The following is a 22,981-nucleotide window of genomic DNA, read 5'->3' as shown; positions in this document are numbered from 1 at the left end:
CACACACACACACACACACACACACACACACACACCTTGGAGGGTATTATGTAACATTACCCCTGACATATCAAGTGATTTCATGCACCTAGAAGCAGGACAATCGAGCCATTTGTTCAGCAAGTCAAAAATAGCCGCCTCCTTCATTGCCGTCTACTATTACTACGACAACTACTGCACAGCATGTGTCGGCACTGCATTTAGGCTTTAAGGGGCCCCAAAGTTCGTTATGACCATAATATATATTGCCGGAGGTTAATATCGTTGTTGATTGGTATAAAATTAGCCAATCAATTATTGGGAGCCAGCTGCTGGGATTTACTGACTCTTTACTGATTTGCAACAAAAACGCTACACACACACTGGAAATTCAAGATGGAGCACAATTTTAGTGTTGAATAAAAAGTGTCGTACCTGCAGCAGTATTACTATTCCTAATATATTACTGCTGTACTCAATAAAGACTAAACCCGTTGAGTAAATAGTTAGATCAGGTTACTCAATACAAAGAAGAAGTGAGGAAGATTAGTGGCAGGAAAAAGAAAACAAAATATGAAACCTGACTAAAGGCTTAAAAGGACCTTTGTGGAACATAACTTTTTAACTTGTTCACTCCTTCTGCATTTGCCAAAATTATACATAAATTATTATTTTCTTCTCATAAAATTGACATCCTATGGATATTTATGGAAATCACTGAAATTGGTACGGATGTGTTGCCTTTAAGATGTCTTTGTATAAATGTTAAAGATATATACTGCACTGTATTAAACAGAAAAAATAATGTAGAAGTTGATCAACTTTAACTATTTGAATAATGGATTAATTGTTTATTTTGTTGTTGTTGTTGTTTAAAGCTTTTACAGTGTGATTATTTGCAGATTTTCTTAATATTCTTTGATATTAAACTCAGTATTATTGGCTTTTGGAATGTTCGTTGGACAAACAAAAACTATTTCAGTATTTGAACTTGGGCTTTGGAAAATAGATTTTTTAAAGTACTTTGTGACTTTTTAAAGATGAAATGGTAATAAAAGACAACTGACAACTAACTCTTCCTCCATCAGCTCCCCCATTCAGCACAAACCAGTGACAAAAAGAAGCCAAGGATCAGCTGACCCAAGTGTTTGGAAACCAGGATCAGGAAGAGGATATGGTCTAGGGTTTCAAGCGAGCTGGTATACTAGAAGGTGGAGTTTAAACACACCAGACCACTGATTGGTCAATCCTCCCGGACATCCTGCACAAACCATGCCATTCTTAAATAGCCTAGCTCCGTCCATAGTGACTGCAATTTTATTTTAGTCATAATCAACCCAAATTTTTAAGTAAGGCAGCCCGCAAAACTACATCATACTCTATGCCATGCAATTGAGGAACTGTAGACGTATGTGAGGTTATATGTGTGCATATGTTTGTATGAGTAAAGAAGGAGAGATTAGAGAAGACAAAAGGAGAAAGAGCCAGTGTCAGTTGCCCTGCGTGGACAACACACATGTAACCAGACCCTACAGCCACCGCCATGACCTCACCGGGTTTTTCCACAGGGGCACACACACACACACACACATACACACACAGCAGGTCCTTGGTAAGCATACAGTCAGCGGAGCCTGGCACAGCGAGAGCCGGCTCCCATTCAGGGGGTCATGCATTGTAATCCTACACAGTGTGATCACACAAGCATGCTTCACAGTGGAGAATGCTAATCTAAACTAAAAGGCAGGAGAGCAGCCGGGCGACTTGTTGTTTCTGATAGGTGGAGCAGCGGATCAAATACATTTTGGTCTCAGGTTGAAGAAGAAAGCTTTGAGTGTTTTCCATGTGAGTCAGCAGCGTTAGGCAAGCTGAGTCGCAGTGATACAGTTTCTTATTGTACGTAGTAAGGGGAAGCAGAATGGAAAGAAATTTGCCATAAAGGTTTAACTGCTGCTGTTACAATGGAAATCAATGTGTATTATATAGAAAGGAATTCACGGGCCCATCGTACTCTCAAATTCCGTTCTAAAAAAGGATTTTCTCAAAGTGAGATGAGATGAGTGCATAAGGGTGAGGTCAGGATCACATCTTGTATCATACCAGTAATCAATGTTGATATGTTCATTGTCTAACCACAACCTCGTGAAAAACAGTTGCAACTGGAAATGTGTTGGGAAATATTTGTAGGAAATTAATTTGTATAATTCCATAAGTTTCTTATAATTGCGTAACAAGACATTTCTGAACATTTCTGACACAATCAAGGAAGGGATTATGAAAAAGTAAGTAAATCCTACTTCTATATGTTAGCACCATTGGCAGTTTTTTTTACAATCCCTGCAAAACTAGTTAAAATTCAGGATTAAATCACTTTAAAAAAATATATATTTTTCACACTTTTAGCCAAAGCCAGCAAAACCTTAAATGTGCCGTGTCAAATTTAACTTTCACACATTTACTATTGTTTTTTTTTAAGTATGACTTTTTGATATATAATAAACCACGATATAATAAACCACACTTCTGCATGACCTGCAGCAAACCAAATTTCTAAACCCACACATGAAAAACATAGCAGGCCGAGAACATCTTTCCAACTAGGTCAACACCTGTTCTGTACTTTACTGCACTTGTCTGAGAATTAAACAGCTTAGATCATTCTGGACTGGAAAAAGTGCTGTCACCCAGACTGTGTAATGTGTGTGTGTGTGTACGCAATAAAAAAAGAAAATGTTGTAAAGAGGACAAGATGTAGTCTTGAGGAGGGTTGACTGTAGACTGACAGCATCTTTTCCACACAACTGTTTCAGCACTGACGGCTGTTGCTAACTTTGACTTCATTCAAGTAAAAATATTACCGACTCATAACACAACTACTTATTAAGTTACAGTTGGTATTTAGTACATTTTCTTCAGAGGTTAAAAAATTCCTACCTGCCACTGTACAAAATATGTTGTCCTGTCTTTCTGTCTTTATGGTGTTGCCAGAGGTGCTGATTCCATCTGTGGAGACAAACAGAACAATACAAGAGTGAAATGCAGCTCGTATACACAATATAAAACAAGAAAAATGTGGGGATTGGCAGATCTGAGTTCCAAAATGTTGCTGTTGCTGATCTAAAATTGTCCTTTCTGTTGTGAAAATATCAACTGCAGAGCATCATAAACTATCCCAGATAAATTGTTGCTAATCCCGCTGGCAGCCAGAAGAGGCAAATAAAAGTCATAGATGACATAATGCTCCTTAAAGAAGGGTTGCATTAGCAGACTTGGCCACCTGATGGGTGCGGCTGGGCACAAGCTGAGTGCTCCTGTGATGTAAGTCCCAGCCCTCAGGTCGAATATTTAACCCAGATCTGGATGGAAAGATCACATAATGTGTGTGGCAGTATTGGTTGGGCCAGCAGGAAACACACACACACACACACACACAGTGCATGTTTTTTTTGTGTGTTTTATCAGACTAAAGAATCATCTTTCTTTCTCCCAATGTAAGTTTGTGCGTGTATGTGTGTGCGTGCGTGTGTGAATGGTGGACCTGTTGCTTGCTGAACGCTGAACATCTGTTCTGCAGCAAAGAGCTGATTGGGGTCAGGACAGGGACCAGAAGTAAACAATATTTGAATAATTTCCAAGAAAGACTACTAAAAAATAAAATAAAGCGTAAGGTAACAGGCCAGGCAGCTTCAACAAAACCTTATTTAGTTCTGTCATTGATGCTGTATGAACATCGTGAATGATGAACAAGGAGTTAATAGGGACTTCGCGGTAGTTGTAGACACGCTTGTTTCACTATAAGAAGGCTTAAACAATCATTTCGCGTCAGCAGAGTAGCCTAGATATAGCATACAGTTCAGTTTTACTACACGATTTTTATTTTCTGACGCACTTGCGTGTATTTACTTTTTTTTGCTCTTGCGCAATTAAAAGAGTAAAAACACCTGCGCAGGTACGAGCCATAGCCATAGTCTTTTCATCGCAATGCAAAACTCCCATAGAAACAACGGCACATTAAAGGGCATATAGACTAACGAACTTCCAGCTGTTCCCACATCAGCCCTGGTCACTAAGCAGTGTTTCCTACCTTGTAAGAAAGAACCCGGTAACACCCAACGGCCTCTTACAAGAGTCGCAGTCCAAAACACTTGAAAAAAATAATCCAGCAAAACAAGTCCTTGTGCATCCAAAGAGAGCGAAACACTGACGGGAGGTGATGGTGAGATCCGCTGGTGTCGTCAGTAGAGAGTACAGAGGAGGAGGAAAAGAAAAGAGACTTATCGGAGGCAAGTTGCAGAAAAGAAAGTCCGGCCCCTCAAGTCCTGCCCCCTCCCCTCCGCTCTCCTGCTGACAGAAATAGCAAGCAAGGCGGGCCCCACCAAAAATAGCCTCGACTTCACACGGACCTTCAGGACTATTGTTTTCCTGCACTGACTGACTCCCATTGGGTGCACACTGCAGCCAATCCGCGTCTGGCTCCTTGTGCAACATTCTTAACTTTGTTTCAGTGTGGGGACTCAATTAAACAATGGCCCCTACACTGTGGCTCCATCTGCTGACAAAAACCTCAAAACCAGCTGCTGTGAGCCTACTGTGTAGCACCAAGCACGGGGATGTGGTTCTGGGGACCCTGACAGCCTCCACGAGGCCCTTTGGAGGTCCCCCAGTTAAATTTTCTCTTTTTACACACCTGAGTGATAGGATTCAACTTCCCTTTCACACTCCCCACTCTCCCTAAGTTTGCTCTAATATTTTACATTTTAACATTTTCATGAGTAAAGTGTTTCCTAAAAAAGAAAAGACAAACAGCCTCAGTGTCTCATCCAGTATGTTATTTTTATGAGGGTGAAACAGCATTTAGACCAACATGTGACATTCCCAAGATGAAGCATGTGTCAGTGAGTCTGATGCTTACAGACAAAGGAACCTCCATCATGCACAGTGCTGTGGGGTTTGGGTTGTGATGCACTGCAATTCTATGTCCACTCCTGTGCTTGTAACATGTTGTATACAGTCAGATCTCTCTGTGAGGTGAGGGCAAACTCTGATTCTAGTTACGCACCAAATTGAGCTCATGTCTTGAAAAAGTCTAATGAAAAACATAATAGCATTAAACTAATTATTATTTATGGTGGTGGTGCTCTGGTATAAAATAAAGGGTTGCACAAAACCAAAGCCTACACAAACATTCTCAGGAAACACAGATCTTCTCTAGGACCCAATTCCGTTTCCTTTTTAATTTTGATTTCCTGCAATGTGAACATGTCCCGGCGCCTCTGGCTGCAGGTATCTCGAATGGTACGTCAAAAGAAAACCGCACTATTGCAAATACAAATAAGCTTTTCCCAAACAAAATCAATAAGTGAACATAACGGCGATACTCCTTTCAATAATATAAAAACAAGCATGCTTCTGTTTGGTGAGGCCGACAGTCCGGTAGTATATCTGCAGCAGAGACCTGGACATTGTTTTTTTACGTCGTTGTCGACAACAGAAGAGGAAAGCCTATTGAAAGGCCCTTCATGGGGAAATGTTTGGAATACTTTCCGTGGGCCTAATAACAATATCACATATTGTTGAGCTGATTGTACAGCTGTACAGACAACTTTACTTGCTATTGTACGTTTCACTGAAAGGCCTCAAATTTGCTCACATGTTGCAGGATTGAAGATTATATCATAGAATCCAGTAAATCTGTTATGAATGAGAACACACCCCTGCACTGTAATACTTAGCGACTGGTCTACACAGTAAAATATGGACATTGTTGCACTATTTGGTCAGCAGATCTGTTTCAAACATTGCAAAGGAGGATTGGTAAAAGACGAAACAGCCACAGTTAAATTACTCTTTGAGGGGATCTGGAAAACCAGATCTAATCATAGGCCTTCAAAGGACTGGATATACTTACCATGTGGGGAAAAAAGCCCATTCGATTTCTGTAACCATGGTATGCATTATATTATCTCGCATCATATCAAAATAAGTAGGTAAATTATCCTTGTTACTATTTAACAATTGATAATAAATAAATGTCAAGGACCTGGCTTTCTGCAGTCATTTATTGACACTTAAAAATAAATAAATAAAAAGAAGTGTTGAGTAAAATTGTATTTTTTTTTCAACAGTAGTATTTGAATGACTGAATGGCTGTACTATATGTCTGTTATTGTTATGAAGTACATAGTATCATCAAAAATTGAGTCACATTTTACAGTTACACACTAAGTCAAGTCATTTTTATTAATATAACACATTTTAAAAACAGGAGATGACGCAGAGCATTAGCTACAGATACAGTACGACTTATGTCAACATTAATTACAGTTAATTAATGTGGAAATCACAATAGATTTCTTACAGTGAGACAATAATTTAACATGTAGTACTTAATGCATGCCCATTAAAAGACATGATCCATTAGATTTGGGGTTCAAAAGACACCGTACTACAGAATGACTGAGACAATACATCAGAAAGGAAGCTGTAAGGTTGAGCAGATTTGACAACAGCTTCTGTAAAACCAGGGATGTGTGGAATGTAAAGCAACCTTTAACCCCTTTGCATGCTAACCTGATCTTTAACAAGGTTGGGTCATACTAGACATCACCATTAGTCCTGTAGAAGTCCTAGAAAAAGATCTTAATGGATGCTTTTGAATCTGAAGTTGTCGTCTTCAGAACACACACACACACACACACACACACACACACACACGCACGCACGTTACTGTGGTAGCCTACATGACGCACGGCCATCGTCTTGACAGTTTCTCTGGTTCAAAGCCTTCCTAGAATCAAGAGGCTGTTTGCCGCTCACACTGAGTGACACACATCCTTAAGTCGTCACTGACGTCTGGTCAGCATGACAGAAATCTTCAGTCCTTTCTCTGTTTAATCATACATTCTGTAACATCATGCACATTATTATATGTCCTGCAACAACACAAAAATCAATCCCAAAACTTTTGTGAATGAAGATTTTTAATTTACAGTAAAATAAAAAAAAGTTCACATTCAGAATATAAAAAGGATCATGATCATGATTACTGTCTTAAAAATAAGTCATTTATGGAATATCTTTTTGTTGTTGTTTATGTGACAGAGGTACTTAGGTACTTTTTACTTATTTTGGACACTTCTATCTCTTCCCTGTTAATTTTCTGAAATGAACTCTATCTGCATAAAACTGTTTTAAAATTTGTTATGAGTTTCACTCGCACTTCTCAGTGTTTTCCCCCACTTTCAACCGTCCTCTTGTTTCCACAGAGCACAGCCGTGTGTGCATTTTATCCTTTTTTCCGATCTCGGCGTCAGCCAGGTCAACAACTGTTGATGTATCAGACCAATATTGAAACCAAGAAGCGTGTGTCTGTATTCTGCCGGTGGTGCGCCATCGTTTGCTCGCTCACCCTCGGGTGCCTCTGAGAACAGGGGGAACCCAGCACCGTTCCCAGAAACCCTCAGTGTGTGGGTGTAGAGCTCCATAACTATGTCTATGTGTGTATGTGTGCGTGTGTGTATGTGTGTGTGAGTGTGTGAGCATTGATGTAATGTGTGCAAGCTTATACGTGTGTGTGTGTGTGTGTGTGTGTGTGTGTGCGTGTGTGTGTGTGCGTGTGTGTGTGTGTGTGTGTGTGTGTGTGCGCGTGTGTGTGTGTGTGTGTCTGTGTGCATACGTGTGTGTGTGTATGTGGTTAGTCCATTCAATTACACAATCTACCATGCAGTCTGAATCACATCCGGTTTCGAGCTGAAAATAACAAAACCACAGGGTGACAGAAAAGCAGCGCAGTAGGCAACCGCCCACAGGGAGAGAGCAATACATACACATACACACACACACTCATCCAGCACTGGTCAGTTAGTTCTTTCCACAAACAACGTATATTTTATCGAAAAAGAGCTTTCCTGTATTTCATTTGACTATTGAGATTTTAAATGAAAGAAATGCTTTTTAAAAGCTTGCAAAAGCCTCCACATTGCAACTGCATTAAGTAACTGCAAATAAGAGTATTCTGATATATATTGATTAATATATTTATGAGGCTGTTGACTTTATATTGGAAATAAGCTTTGCTTACTGCAAATAAAAAGCTAAATGCCTGCCAATCCTAAACTGTGACAAAGAAAGTGGGGTCAGAATGGAATACGTAAAGCTACAGCACAGTTTCTGTTCAAAAATGTTGTAATTGATATGAATTATTAAGAAACACAGTAAGTCAAACCTTAATGTAGCTTAAATCGTACTGAAATGACACAGTTAAAAACAGGCAGTGTTACATTTGTAGCTTTTTTGTCAGTACTACAGGGGCAGGATGTGGTCAACTATCTGCTAAAAAGTTGCCTCCCACCTGCAGACATGTGCTCTTGCTACAACACGAGAAGAGGGCTTTTACACACAAGAGTGTCGACACAAAACTCAATTGAAATCCTCACAGAATGACGGTCGGAAGAATGCATAACGCAAAGGAGTAAAAATGGGTTTTAAGATCCAGTTATTCGAGCTGGGTTTAAACTCACTTAGCCTGCAGTACTTTTTTGGGACAAAAATGTTTTTGTTTGACCAAATATAGAAAACTGTCTATCAACAAAAGCTGGCATGCATGTAAAATTCCTAATGTTTTCATCAAGTAGCTTCTTATTTAAATTACTTTTTAAAATGTTATTTTATTTAACTCTCTCATTTGAAAGCAGAAGTCTCAATTGCATGACACCAGTTTTGCTATTCTGAACCATATGATTTTGATTTCTTTTTTTTAATCTCAAATTTATCTATCCCTGTCTAATCTGACTAGTTGTGGTTGTTGTCTTTTTTTGTTCTTTTTATAATTTCTGTTTTGTTTGTTAGTTGTTGTTTTAATGTAGGTTGCTTATGTTTGTAATTTATTTTGAAGATGGCAGTTTTTTGTCTAATTAAAATAAAGTATAGTAAAAAGAAAAAACATGCTTATATTATCGGAGAAAAACATACTTATATTATAAAAAAAAGTATAATTTGGGAATCATTACCAAACCCAGGTATTATATTGACACTAAAATGTCAAATGATTCCCAGGCCTACCCATGACACATGATAGATACACATCAAACTACAACATCTGGCGTATGACTTTTATTTGTAATCTGTGTATTGTTATAATTCTCTAGTGAAGCTGCATCTCTGTGTAACAAGGCAATAAACATAGGAGTCAAGAGAATACAATTGGGGGCATCTAGAGGAAATTTACTGTAAAAAAAAAAAAAACTTACGTTTTAACAATTCTGTTCGTTTATACACATTCACATCTGTGCGCACACAAGGACAGATCTGTGCATTTTTTTCCACTTTTATTAAGAAAACCATGCTCTTTCCTGTAAGTAATTATGTGTCTGATTCTTTATCTACCATGTGTGGACAGTGTGTCCTTAAAAAAAACACAGCACACGCACTTGTATGAACTTGAATGAGCCTGTTATACGTAACGGAGAAAGGTATGACCTGTATTTCCACTAATTATGAAACACAGTGGTCGCAGTAAGCTGTTTGAACACAGTTAAAGTAGAATCATACACTCACTATGTGAAATGGAGTTAGTGGCCATAGTGGTTTTAGAGAGAAGAAATGAGGGAGGTGAAAGTACAAGGGCATGGATTAAGAAGAAAAAAAGTGATTGAGGAACAGCAGAAGAAAATCAGGAAGGCAATAAGAGAAGTTGAATGAAGAGGTAGGATCAGTATAAGAGGGAAAGAGGAGAGACAGGAGGAGAGAAAGAAAGAGAAAGAAAGAGAGAGAGAGAGAGAGAGAGAGAGAGAGAGAGAGAGAGAGGCTGAGAGCACTGTAATAATGTTTGGCCTTGGTCTGCCAGCGGGGTCCTTCCCCTTAAGAAGCCAACAGGAATGTGAGGAATGCTGCATGAGAAGAAAAAGGAAGGAACGGAGGAGAGGGGGAGAAACAGAGGAGGATGATGGGAAAGAAAGAAAAGCCAAGAAGAAGGAGGAGGCGAAGGGAGGAAAGCGGGGAACCCAGAGCGAGATGAAGATAGACAGAGGGAGGCGGGAAGATGAAGGCAGGGAGAAATATGAGACACTGAGGAAAAGACTTATTAACTTTAGTGGGCTGAGTAAACACAAGAACAAAGGTGAAGATAATAAGGCTGGAAAATATTGGGGAGGAAAAACCTGAGCTCTATTTGTGTGTTTTTTACATTGGTGCATGCATGCGGATATGCATGTAATGTATGCACGCAACCATGTGTGTGTTTAACATACTTTCAGTCATGTGTGCTTGTATGTATGCAAGAGAGTATCAGGGTGTGGTCAGCTGCAGTATTGAACTACACTCAAATTGTTCTGAATGCAGCTGGCCGGCAGTATTCTACAGAAAATATACTCTTCCCATGTGGGCGTCTCGTGGCGGTCAGTTGATAATCATGAGATACAGACGGATAAGGATTTTGCACATTAACACGTACACACTCAAATCCTGTGTAACCTTTCTGCTTCATGGAAGATACCATTAAGGCTTGAGGGCTGTTTAAAGCAACCAATACGCAGAATTCTGCTATTGAAGAAAAGTATGTTATGTTTTGCCTCTAGAGACTGGGCTTACTGATAACCTACTATACCTCACAACTACTGCCCTATAACACAGAAACTACTTATTTAGCATGATTAGACATTAGTATGCCACGGGAATGTATATGTTTTGCAAAAACAGTCAAATTTGCAGTAACTGCATTCACTCTTGTTCAGGTAATCTGGGCTCTAGAACCCAAACTATCACACTCAATACATTCTCTGTCACAGAAAAAATGCCCACACAAACCCCAAAGCTACATCAAGTCAAAGCTTTCTGGTGAAATAGTCCCAGAAAGCCTTAACTGACTTATCTGTCTGTCTGTCTGTCTGACTTATCTGTCTGTCTGTCTGTCAGTCTGTCAGTCTGCAGGAATAGGAACATCATTGTTGTTTTCAGTAAAATACTGAAAAACTCAATTAAATGAAAGTACTGATCCCGATCCGTCATTTTACTTGTCAAGAGCGTTGTATGGAACCATCCATGTTACTTTGGGGCAAATTGGTTTAAAGAAACCCACATTTCTAATGTAGAAACTTTGAAAACGGGTCAAATTGAACCCGAGGACAACATGAGTGTTAAAGATAACGGGGAAACATTTTAGCAGCGTCAAATGAAGCTCTGACCCACCATCTGTCATAAAAGTAATAATGTGAATTAATATCCCACACATCGTACACCTAAATAAAAAAATCAGCCCAACACACATGTCATGATACATAATGTTTGATTGCATTTTGTTTGGGTTCCAGTTATGGTTGCACTGCGGTATTATGTAATTGCGAGGGATATTCCAAGCAATTAATTTTACACAAAATGCAATAAAGCATTCCCATACAGACTGTAAGCATGTTCAAAATGTTTCCCCGGTATGTGTGAAAAAAGAGAGACAGAGAGAGTCTCTAACTGGCAGCATGGAAAGCCTTGGTGACATGTGCAGTCCACAGTAACACAATGGATCGCTGACAGACACTTTCCACAACAGAGCAGTGGTGTCATGTGTGCAGTCAGCACTACTCAGTGTTGAGAGGTAAAATGAAGTGTGACTTTTTTTCATCAGGGGCACATAGAATAATAAGAGAAATATTACAGATAATCAATTACACACTCTGAATATTAAACTATAATTGAGTTGTCCAAAGCAGACATTCATGTAAATAATGCCACTTAAACAGTGAGACATCTTTACATCTCTTTACGGAGATGTAAAGAGACAGGCGCTTAAACTGAGCAAGTCAGAAAAGGGGGACTATAGGTATATTCAGACAGACAGCATGCTAAAAAGAATGTGTTTTAGAAGATTAAAAGCATGTAAACATGTTCTAGTAGAAACCCAATGTGACCTTTAGATTTAAAAGATGGTCCTACCAATGTGAATTGCAGCCTCTTTTGGACATTTTTATCTGGTTAGATTGAAAGCGAGCTGAGGTCAACCCCCGGCGGTGACAGTTTAAGCAGAGTGTATAATGATGGGCTGAGGATCCTTCACAACATTAGGATGTTTGGAGTTATGGGAAGTTGATCAAAACACAGCATGAAACCATAGCAACCACAGGAAAATCCCAGAGTTATCAACAGCACACACATGCACACACAAACCCTCAAAACGTAAAGTCAAACCAAATCAAAACTCACCCTTTCAACACCCACCATTCTGAACAACAACAAGCCTGTCAAGCGTGAGTGTGTGTGTGTGTGTGTGTGTGTGTGTGTGTGTGTGTGTGTGGGAACACCCAGACAGGCCAAAAATAGCTCTACACTCTCATTCCCCATTTCTCGCTTTCAATCCTTCGCTCTCTCTCTTTCTCTCGGTCTCTCACTTGTATCACTATAAACCATAGGTAGGAAAAACAATAAGTTAATGTCCCATACGGAAAATATCACCCACTTGAATGTGAGAATATCAAACCGAGTATATGATTGAGTGTATGGAGAGAATAATGACATGAAGGTTGTCTTAACGGTTGAACAAGGGGAAACATAAAGCTTCTCACAAGAGGGAAACATAAGTAGGTTGAATTCTTTCTGTTTGTCTGACACTAGTGGTGCACGATATATCGGCCGCCAATATAACATCGGCCAATATGGTCAATTTTTTACACATTGGTATCATTCAGATGTCAGCATAGGGCCAATGTGAATCATTCCTGTGTATTTGACGTGTGGGTAGGCTTAGATGTGAGTGTGTGTGAGAATTTAGATCTAAATCTGACCTGTTAAGGGCAGTAATAATAATATTAAGAAGAAGATGTTTGTTTTTGCACAAGCGCATGAAGAGGGCCGTGTTATAAGACTTCCTTGGCTTGCATACAGGTAGGCCTGGATACCTCCGGCCAATTTTTACGGTAATCTTGATAACTAATACTATTCAAGACCTGCCAAAAGAAAAAAACAAGCCAAATCGATGCTAGCAAAATGGAGCTTCTGCAGCTAATGCCCATAGCTCCCAGTTAGCTAAAACGGCAATTATGGGGGCATAATTTAAAGAGTGCTTTTGTGCCTTTTAATAGACACAAAATGCAATGCAAAGGTCTGTGCAACATGAACATGGACCTTACATGACAATAGGATGCGTTTTCAACTCAGACCTGGTTTAAATTCACCTACCTTGTGAGCTGCATCGGTACAAAGAGAGCAGAAATGCTCCTGTTTGTCAAGCACAAAATGTGTCTGCTTCCCAAGCCCGGGTAGGCAAGGTTAGGCCTAACCCTAAAGTACTTGGTAGTTACAGTACTTAGTGACTGTACTTACAGTTTAGAAGACTGCAAAATTCAGTGTCTGTTCCGTCCAGTTTGTTCTGGCTCTATTTTCACATTTTACCTTTTTCAATTCTTTTGGCTTTGGCCATTTAAGGCCCTCTCCTGTACTTTAAAGTTTCAAACTGTTGTACAGTGTTCACAGAATACAGTGACTTGGTCTCAAATAAATCAAATGTTTATTGAGAACACTCAGGGTTGGCTTATTCACAGTGTGAATTCAGGACACACTTGTATCCTTTATAAAAATGTAATGTTCAAACATTTTTAATAAGTATTTATTTTTTCTTCTGAAAATCTGATGACAGTGATATTTTGCACACACCGGGCTATATTCTCCTCCTGCTTCTTTTTCCCATTTTATAGGACCCTGTCACACCCACAGATATTTTTCTTTGGTCCAAACCACGTTGTCCGTTTGTTTAGCTTATGGATCACCAATTACAAGTGAAGCAGGGCTTGTAATCAAAAGTCACATGGACTCACAAGTAGCTTGTTTACTGGACAGTTTTAGTAACCTGTCATCCTGCTAGGTTAGAGATTTTTAAACAAATGTAATTGCAGTTAAATAAGCAAAGCATGTTGTTGTGCACTTGTGTCTCCAGTAAAATCATTCTGAGCTATATAGTGTGTGTGTTTAATCATTCTGATTTGTTATAACTTGGGATACACTACATAGGGAATGAGTCCTTACCCCAAGTGAAGAAGTTCAAATACCTTGGGGTCATGTTTGCAAGTGAGGGGACAATGAAGCAGGAGATTGGTCGGAGAATTGGCGCAGCGGGTGTGGTATTACATTCAATTTATCGCACTGTTGTGATGAAAAGAGAGCTGAGCCAAAAGGAAAAGCTCTTAATCTACCAGTCAATTTTTGTTCCTACCCTCACCTATGGTCATGAAGGTTGGGTCATGACCTAAAGAACAAGATCGAGGGTACAAGCGGCCAAAATGGGTTTCCTTAAGAGGGTGGCTGCTGTCTCCCTCAGAGATAGGCTGAGAAGCTCAGTCATCTGTGAGAAGCTTAGAGTAGAGCCTCTGCTCCTTCGCGTTGAAAGGAGCAAGTCAATGTGGTTTTGTATGTGTGTTCTTTTAAATCAGGGCTGAAGACCTTTCTTTTTGATGCTGCCTTTCTTTAAATGATTGCTCATTTCTTTAAATTTCTTATGCTGCACTGTAACTTTTATTCTTGTGTTTTATGTGTCCTAATGTTTCTATTTTGTTTTTAACTGTCTATTCATGTGTTTTATTGGTTTTTAATGCTTATGATTTTTAACTGTTTGTACTTGTGTTTTATCTGTTTTAATGATTTTGTGTAAAGCACTTTGAATTGCCCTGTTGCTGAAATGTGCTATACAAATAAAGCTGCCTTGCCTTGCCTTGCCTTGGGCATCTGGTAAGGATGCCTCCTGGTTGCACTACCTAGGGAGGTGTTTCAGGTACGTCCAGCTGGGAGGAGGCCTTACATCAGAGGCTCTGAAAACTTTAGGCAAACCTGTAACCCCAACCTGAACCACAGGCAACATCATTTTAGGATAATGCTAAATGTTGCATCTGGTGGTGAGTTGGTTCAGGAGGTGGGGGAAGACTGTGGACAGACCAGGTAAGCCCAAACGGATAGTGTGGGTGAACTGAGAAGGTCTGGAGGAGGCCCCTGTCAGACAGGCTTTCAAAGAACAGCTCTTTGGGGACATTGAACCAGAGTGAACAATGTTCAAAGCTTACTTTGCTGAAGCTTTGGCGGGGAGCTGTGGTCTCAGGGTCTTAGGTGCCTCAAAGGGTGGTAACCCTCGACTGAAGAAGGAGTCTTTCCTGGATGTGTTATCCCAGAGGACTCCGGAGGCAGTTACAGGGAATCAACGAGCCTAAAGGGTTGCAGCCTCCATCATTAAAGAGGCAAAGCAGCGGGTGTGGGAGAAGTTCGGAGAAGACGTGGAGAAGGACCGTTCGGCACCTCAGGAGGGGGAAAATAGGGAACCATCCAAGCTGTGTACAGTAAGGATGGGACGCTGTTGACCTCAACTGTGGAGCCCTTTGAGGAACTCCTAAATCCAACTTACACACCCTCCTCTATGTTACAGGCAGAGGAGGGGATGATGGGGGATTGTCATCAATTCTCTCAACATTCCATGTATGTTTGGGACAGTATCTAAGGAGTGGCAGACCGGGGTGGTGGTTCCCCTGTTCAAAAAGGGGGTCCAGAGAGTGTGTGTCAATTACAGGGATTTCACACTTCTCAGCCTCCGTGTTTAAGACTACTCCAAGGTGCTGGAAAGGAGGGTTCAGCCGATAGTTGGTCTTGGAACAACAGACCAGCTTTTCACTCTTGCAAATATCCTGGAGGAGTATGCCCATCTGGTCTACATGTGTTTTGTGGAAAAGGCGTATGATCGGGTCCCCAAGGAGCAGGAGGATAATTGTTGGAGGTGCTGCTGGAGTATGGGGTGAGGGGGTCCCTTCTCAGGGCCATCCAATCTCTATATGACCAAAGCGTGGGTTATGACCAAATAAAAGAGATCCAGGGTACAAGCGGCTGAAATGGGTTTCCTCAAGAGGGTGGCTGGCATCTCCCTTAGACATAGGGTGAGAAGCACAGTCATCCGAGAGGAACTCGGAGTAGAGTCAATGCTCATTTGCGCTGAAAGATGCCAGTTGAGGGGGATTTGGACATCTGGTGAGGATGCCCCCTGGGCGCCTCCCTAGGGAGGTGTTCCAGGCACGTCCAGCTGGGAGAAGGCCTCGGGGAAGACCCAGGTCTAGGTGGAGGGATTATATCTTCACCCTAGGAACGCCTCACAATCCCCCAGTCGGAGCTGGTTAATGTGGCTCGGGTAAGGGAAGTTTGGGGTCCATTTTTTTAACACCATAATTGGATGGTGGTATTTTTCCAGGGTCCAGCACACTGATATTAACATTAAGCCTTCAAGAGTTGTATTTTTTATTTTTTAGATTATTTTTTGGGGCATTTTAGGCCTTTATTTCCACAGGACAGATAAAGACATGAAAGGGGAGAGAGAGAGAGGGAATGCAGGTTGAAGTTGAACCCGCTGCCGTTGTGTCAAGGAGTAAACCTCTACATGTGTGCGTCTGCTCTACCAGCTGAGCTAACCCGGCCACAAGAGTATTATTTAAAATAAAATTGGGATGTGTCATAATTTTCACACACTGTCTGTCTGGCTAAGATGAGAAAAAGTAAGATAAACTGTATTGTCCTAGCAGGGAAATTGATCTTGGCTGTTGTAAAACAGCAACAATCGTCAGCACAGGATGGAACGAACGTGCAGCTGTTCTTTACAAACACTTAATACACTCTTGGTTGGTCCAGGTCAAGACACATAAGGCTTGCATATCTTCTATCTGTCTCTGTCACCGATGATTGATGAAAGTGAAGCTTCCCAGTTGGGAACTTGTGTTTTCTATGGTATTTTGAGTGAAAGGTTACACCTCTCCGCTCCGCTGTGCCCTCTGTGGGAATTTAAGAAACGGAACGAGTAAGAGAGAGACAGATGGGTTTTCCTTGCAGGATATCCTGTTCTAAGTAGAGCTGCTTGGCCACTCTGACCTCCTCAACCCTCTTGACCCCTGACCCACTCATAGTTTAGGATCACATCACCAACGTTTCCTTATCGCCCCAAATATCTTTGTATTCTTTCAGGTTTGCCAGGGCCCCTTTGCTTTCACTCCATCCTCACTCCTCTGTCACACTCACAGGTGTCACTTTAATTTTCTCTACTACTACTTTTCCTCTTTGTTTCTTTGTCTGCACCCACTCAATCTAGTGCCAGCCTTCTTCTCTGTCCTCATACAGTGTATATTCTTTTATCTTACAGCATTTGCCCTATAAGCAATAACTAGAAAAGTATTTCCTTTAAAGTAAAGTCAAATTTAAGGATGAGTCATTTTGTCTAGTTCTTTTTTTACTCATCTTAACTTTGTAACCATCCTGATGATCAAATATGCAATTTTCAAGTCAAAATGCCAAACATGTGATAGTTCCAGCTTCCAAAATCTCAAACGTGAAAATGTGCTTCCTGTGCTTTACTTTACAACTTTATTGAAAACTACATTTCTTTTGATTTTAAACTTTAAGTTGATCAAAACTCAACATTTGATGACACCATCCTGGGTTTTGAGAAACTATGATTTACATTTTTTACTATTTTCTGATATTTTATAGATAAATGATTCTTTAAAAAAATACATAATCAACAGATGTATTGATGTGGAAAATCATCCTTCTAGTAGCATGTTAAAATGTTGGTATTTGATTTGATTTAAAACAGACAAATCAAGGCAAATGTATGGGTTCTGGAAGATGCATTATCTCATCCTAAAATTTGTCCAAACAATAGTAAATATATTGTTAATCACAGACATCTTTTCCTTTTGTTGCTCCTAACACCTGTCCGTCATGAGTTTTAGTAAGCTGCATCATTGATAAAACAAGTTGTGGCAATTGCGTGGCTTATGCATTAATACCAAGACAAACAGCTTCATATTGCAATTTACCTGTCAGTGCTGGTCTAAATGACCTGATGGCCTTTTATTGCAAAGTATTAACATATATCTACTTTTAGCACACATTCAAATCCCTGGTAAAAATAACCATTTCAGTTTACTTATTGACCATCTGGGAACTGTAGATCACACTAACTATATGCATGTATTACAGTTTGTCAGTGACACAGGACTACACCCACTACTTTCACCTACTTTGATCTGTTATCTTGTCACTGACTCCTCTTTCACCACACAAGGTATGTTCAATAAGAACCCACAGGCAGAAAAAGCTGAACAAAAGTGTGTTTTGAAAAATGTCCTCTTTGTCACTTTCCTTGCAACCTTGTTACTCCTTGTTCTCTTTTGACACTCAACATTCTTCTTTGCTTATTCCTGTTATGTTAAAGAATGTTCCCTCTACTAAAATTTTACTTGTTTTTTCTGATCATGGTGCAGTTCATGTGCGTCATAACCTGGAAAAGAATACCCTCCTAATACTGTCATGGAACAAATGAAAATAAAATCAATGAGCCTAAGAGTATTTGTTGGCATGTTTCTTTATTTAAAGTGTAATTTTCTGTGTGATACTGGTGTATTCTGCCAAATGTTGCCTTGTTTCAGGATACTGAACATATCGTTATAGCAAATTTCCAAATTGAGTGATGATGATGTCTCAACTTTGGTAGTACAAACTAGAAAATCACACACAAGGAAACCGTCACCATGATCATAAAAATCCTGACACAATCAGGAGTAAAAAAATTCACAAGGCAGCTTTGGACTCGCTTTTCTTGGTCTTCCCTCCCCAGCCTCCCAGCCTCCCTCCCTCTCTCTGACCTTCTCTCTTTCTCTGTCTCTCTCTCTAAAACACACCCCTCCCACCCGGGAGTATAACTGGAATCCATTAGCTGATGAATGGCTGTTTGTGTTTTTTTAAGCTCAACAGCGCCACCCACGGCCTGCATGGCCAAAGAAGGTGCTAACAAAACATTTGCTGTGATTAGAGGAATAATTAGCCAATCATCCTCTGACCTGCAATCCAACCCTGAGGTCAAAGAGACACCGAGTCAACTGCTTCCCATGAGAACCATCAGGCAGCAAAGATATAGTGGAGGCATTGTCTGCAGGCAGGTGACACACACAGAGCACATGCACTTCTATGTCTATGTGTCACTGCACAGCATGTCTGGGAGTGTGTGCTGCTTACATTTCAGTGTGTGTGCACGAGGTTCCCAGCGGACAGAGCGTAGAGCTTGCCCAGAGTGGAAATCAACACTTCCTGCTTCCTGTAGCGAGAGGAAGTGCTACCGGCACTGTCCCCTTATCACTGGATACACAGGCAATGCGGAGGGAGGAAGGCAGGGAGGGAGGGAGGGAGGAGGGAGTAGGGAAGAGGAAGAGGAGAAGGAGACAGAGGATGGTCAAGCAGGTTAGACAAAGGACTGGAGGCAGATATGGCTGTGTGCACCAGTTGGTTTTTATTTAGTATTTTAGAACATGTTTAAAATGTCTACTGCAGATTTGTTGAACTGCAAAGAAACATAGCATCTGACATGCATGTGTGTGCTTCTTAAAACATAAATATGAAACAATCCAAAACACTTGGTTGCATATCAGTAGGATTGTTGGAGATCAAACTAGCAGCTAGGGTGATGCTATTTATAGTCTATTTATAGACTATTCTATAGTTTAAATCATACGGATTTCAATTGCCCTGTATGTTGCAGGCCACGTAGAAGACAAAATTACATAGTGGAATGTGGATGAAAAGACTCCCTAGTTCTTTTTTGTATTGCAAAATGGCAGATACAGATGAGCCACAGGCAAGGAGAGAAGAGAAAAGTGACAGAGAGTGACAAAGATTGTTAGGAAAGTATGCAGCATGTGTCTGTAAAAAGAACAAATGCAAGTTGAGTACATTTTGCAGGTTGCAATCATGAAATGTACCGGCTTGCAATTTATTGTGAAGGAGCAAGAGAAAGACAACAAGAAAGACAGAGGGAGAGAAGGGGGAAAGAGTTGTTTGGGATCAGGGTGGGGAAGCTTTCAGCACTTGGGATTGTCCCAGATGGACACAAGCCGCTCCCTCCCTTTATAAACAGCCTCTGGCTTCTACCTCTCCTCCCATCTCCCCTATGTTAATCTCTTCTTCTTTCCTTTAATGCCTGCTGTACAGTACACATCACAGCTCCAACTTTGCAGGAATTCTGGGACTGTCAGCAGAAAATATGAACACGTTTTTCTGACAATTTCATCTGTCCCCATAACACCAGCAACCCCCCCCCCCCCCCCCCCAATCCCTGCCATTTCCAAAGTCAACACACCACTAAATGCCGGGCTGACTCACTTCCACTGTGGGTGGCTCTGTTTCCAATTTTCTCACCACCTCAGCCAACCCACCACCTCTGAAGAAAAGAGAAAACTTTTGTCCAGAAAACAAAAGTAGCCAACAAGACATGGAAAAGGCAGAGACATTTTTCCAAGTTGCTTAATGTTGAAGGGACAAAAGCGTGCATGTAGATACCAAGAGGAGACACGGATGAAATCAAGCATGCTTCTCCCACTTCTTTTGTGGCTCTGAAATGGTTATCCCTGTTTTCTTCCCTTTCTTTCTTTTTGGGAGAGCGTGGGAGCGCCCTCAGAGTGCTGCAGAGAAACCACGGGGCTCATAACAACAGGAGGAAGCTGGTAACTTGAGTAACTTTGGGCCGGGTGAGCAGAGGGGGATAAGGAGCAGAAGTGAAATGGGGAGCAAAGGAAAGTGCAGAGAAGTGTTTCACATCTTTAAATGTCTCCACATCTTGATAACAGGAAATTTAAGCTCACACAAATAAAGAAACAAAACCCACATTTCCAAATGACCTGTTGCATTCCATACAGCATTTCCCTTTTCCCACATGCACACACACGCAAAGTGGCATTTTCACACAGACCCATCCATCTGCAAACCTAAACACACTCGGCATGAAATGAAATGAAAACAATTTTCCAAATCAGAGTGCTGCCTTACCATTCTGTAGTGTGAACATTCAGCACGAGGAGTGTGTTAGAAAGTCCCGTCAGTCATGTTCACGTACAGTTCAGTCCAAAGAGATTGAGAATGGTGAGGACACCTAAACTACACACAAACACACACACACACACACACATACACACACAGGCACAGTATCAGTTCCCTCTGTCCAAGTGTTGAGAAAGTGAGGGGCCGCAACAAAAGGCAACAGAGGGAGGGAGAGATCGAGGGAGAGAGAGAGAGAGCGGGAGAGAGAGAGAGATTAACCCCTCTGAACTGACTGGCGGACTCTCCTTCACACACACACACAGACACACACACACACACACACACAGTTGGTTTGCCATATCACTGACTTCTTGTGTTTTCTCTCAAGTGCCAAGAGGAGGAAGGGAGAGAAGAGGGAGGCCAGAGTGTACGTGTGTGTATTCATGGGCATTGATGTGTGTGTGTGTGTGTGTGTGTGTGTGTGTGTGTGTGTGTGTTTGTGTGTATTTTGAGGCAGGAGGGACTGGCTGGCTCAAGTCCAGAGGCAGCCAGCCTGGTACAAAAAGACAATAGCAGGAAACACTATATCAGGAGAAGGCAAAATACCAGCACAAAAATAATTAACAGACAGTGAAAAACAATGACATCCACGGTGGAAAACCCAGCCTGCTGCCTGCGGCGAACAATGATAGTGGAAACAACAAGCAGAAAAGGCTTGTTTTGTTTTGTTACCACAGGATATAAAAAAATACCCAAATCCGGAAAAAAAATCTGGTGGGTTAATGGTGATGAATGTCAGACATGTTGGTGTTATTTGTGTATATGCAAAATCTAGGAGCTTTGTTTCGGCACTTATTACCATCTCAACATTTCTCTAAATTACTGTCATACTCACTTGTAAACGCACATTCTCAGTGCAATCAGTCAGCCCATGACTCCCACACAAATCTTACCACCACACTCACACACACACACACGCATTCCCCCAGCTGTAATCATATCCAGTGATAAGGGCTGCGTCTCTCAGCAGTCGCTGGCTCTCCGAGTCCAACCACAGTGACTTACAATGGCCCTGTATTCTGAGCCTGCTCTGATTAAACACACAAGAAGCTGCATTACACCCTGCTAATTCAATTTCCTCCCCTCGGGGTCAGCCTTTGTATGTATGTGTGTGTGTGTGTGTGTGTGTGTGTGTGTGTGTGAGTGCATAAGGAGGAACTGATTAAGCAGTTATTGAAGGGAACAAGCTTTCTGCACAAAAACGGACTGTAATAAAAGGTTGTTGGTCAATCCCGTAGTTCTTTTTGTAGTTGTGTAGTTGTGTAGTTCTTGAGGTTTCTGGCCATTTTGTGTTGGAAGTAAAACTTCATCTGCTGGAGTGCCAAAACACTGAGTCAGGGGTGCTGTGAGCAGGTGTATCTGGTAAAGCAACATATTTCAGCTTGACGTGCAGTAGGCCCACAAGTTGTACCTATTGTTGTTTATGAGAGTGATGTAAGACTTGAACTCAACTCAATCAAATTGCTTCATCCCAAGTTTTGACCACATGCTTCTGTTGGATCCAATCAGCTCTCTTCCTCCTCTCTCTGGGAAAATTTGACAAGTACCTTGTGGAGAGTTTGACCACTGGTAGTGCTATAGTAGAAGAAGAAAAACAGATTTAACGTGATGTCGTCTGCCTCAACAGATGTAAATTGCTGGGATAAAGCCAGACATTTGCGCCGCCCAGGATAATTGTGATTGGTTTAGAAGAAATATAGCATGAACAAGCCAGTGGTTTTTTGTCCCCCCTTTCGCAGAATACAGGCTAAAGTGCACCACTACGCTATGTCTTAGAGCCGATTAAAGTATATTTCTAGCCAAAAGAAAGCCATGACAGTAACAGAACTTGCTAACAAACAACACATGTACCTTTTGTTTAAAGTGCATGAAGAAATTAAAACTAGATTTTAGTCATATGTATAACGCGGCTAGTGGTGCACTTAAATGAGTTTTACAATAAAAAATACCATCCTGAAAAAATTACTTTTTTCTCCTGTTCTTAAATCATAAAAACAAAAGAGAGAAAACAATTAAAATCAGACTCACCAGGCACTTGTGGTCAAAAAGCACCATGACATGTAAATCAAAGCTTCAACTCTCATTGGCCTTCATTTATATTTTAGATGAAAATGAGACAGTGTGACCAATATAA

At 40.9% G+C, this 22,981-nt stretch overlaps 1 protein-coding gene across 4 annotated transcripts in view; it reads right to left on the bottom strand.

The window, feature by feature from the left end:
• The window catches only part of hdac7a (histone deacetylase 7a), a 66,222-nt gene extending 45,122 nt beyond the window's left edge, over positions 1-21,100 (bottom strand). For 2 of the 4 annotated variants that reach the window (XM_032520615.1, XM_032520613.1), the window contains exons 1-2: positions 20,797-21,100; positions 2,914-2,982 (exon numbers count right to left, since the gene is read on the bottom strand). Coding sequence is in view for 1 of the 4 variants with exons in the window: in XM_032520613.1 (XP_032376504.1) it covers positions 2,914-2,982; positions 20,797-20,815 (88 nt within the window). In the remaining 3 variants the exon portion in view is untranslated. Of the gene's footprint in view, positions 1-2,913; positions 2,983-4,063; positions 4,327-20,796 lie in introns of those variants that run through there. The other 2 variants (XM_032520614.1, XM_032520616.1) reach the window with 1 other exon arrangement.
• Between the last annotated feature and the right edge of the window lie 1,881 nt (positions 21,101-22,981).

This window comes from Etheostoma spectabile, chromosome 7 (assembly GCF_008692095.1).
Source record: "Etheostoma spectabile isolate EspeVRDwgs_2016 chromosome 7, UIUC_Espe_1.0, whole genome shotgun sequence".
Classification (NCBI taxonomy): Eukaryota; Metazoa; Chordata; class Actinopteri; order Perciformes; family Percidae; genus Etheostoma; species Etheostoma spectabile.
This window is presented reverse-complemented; position numbering and strand designations above follow the sequence as displayed.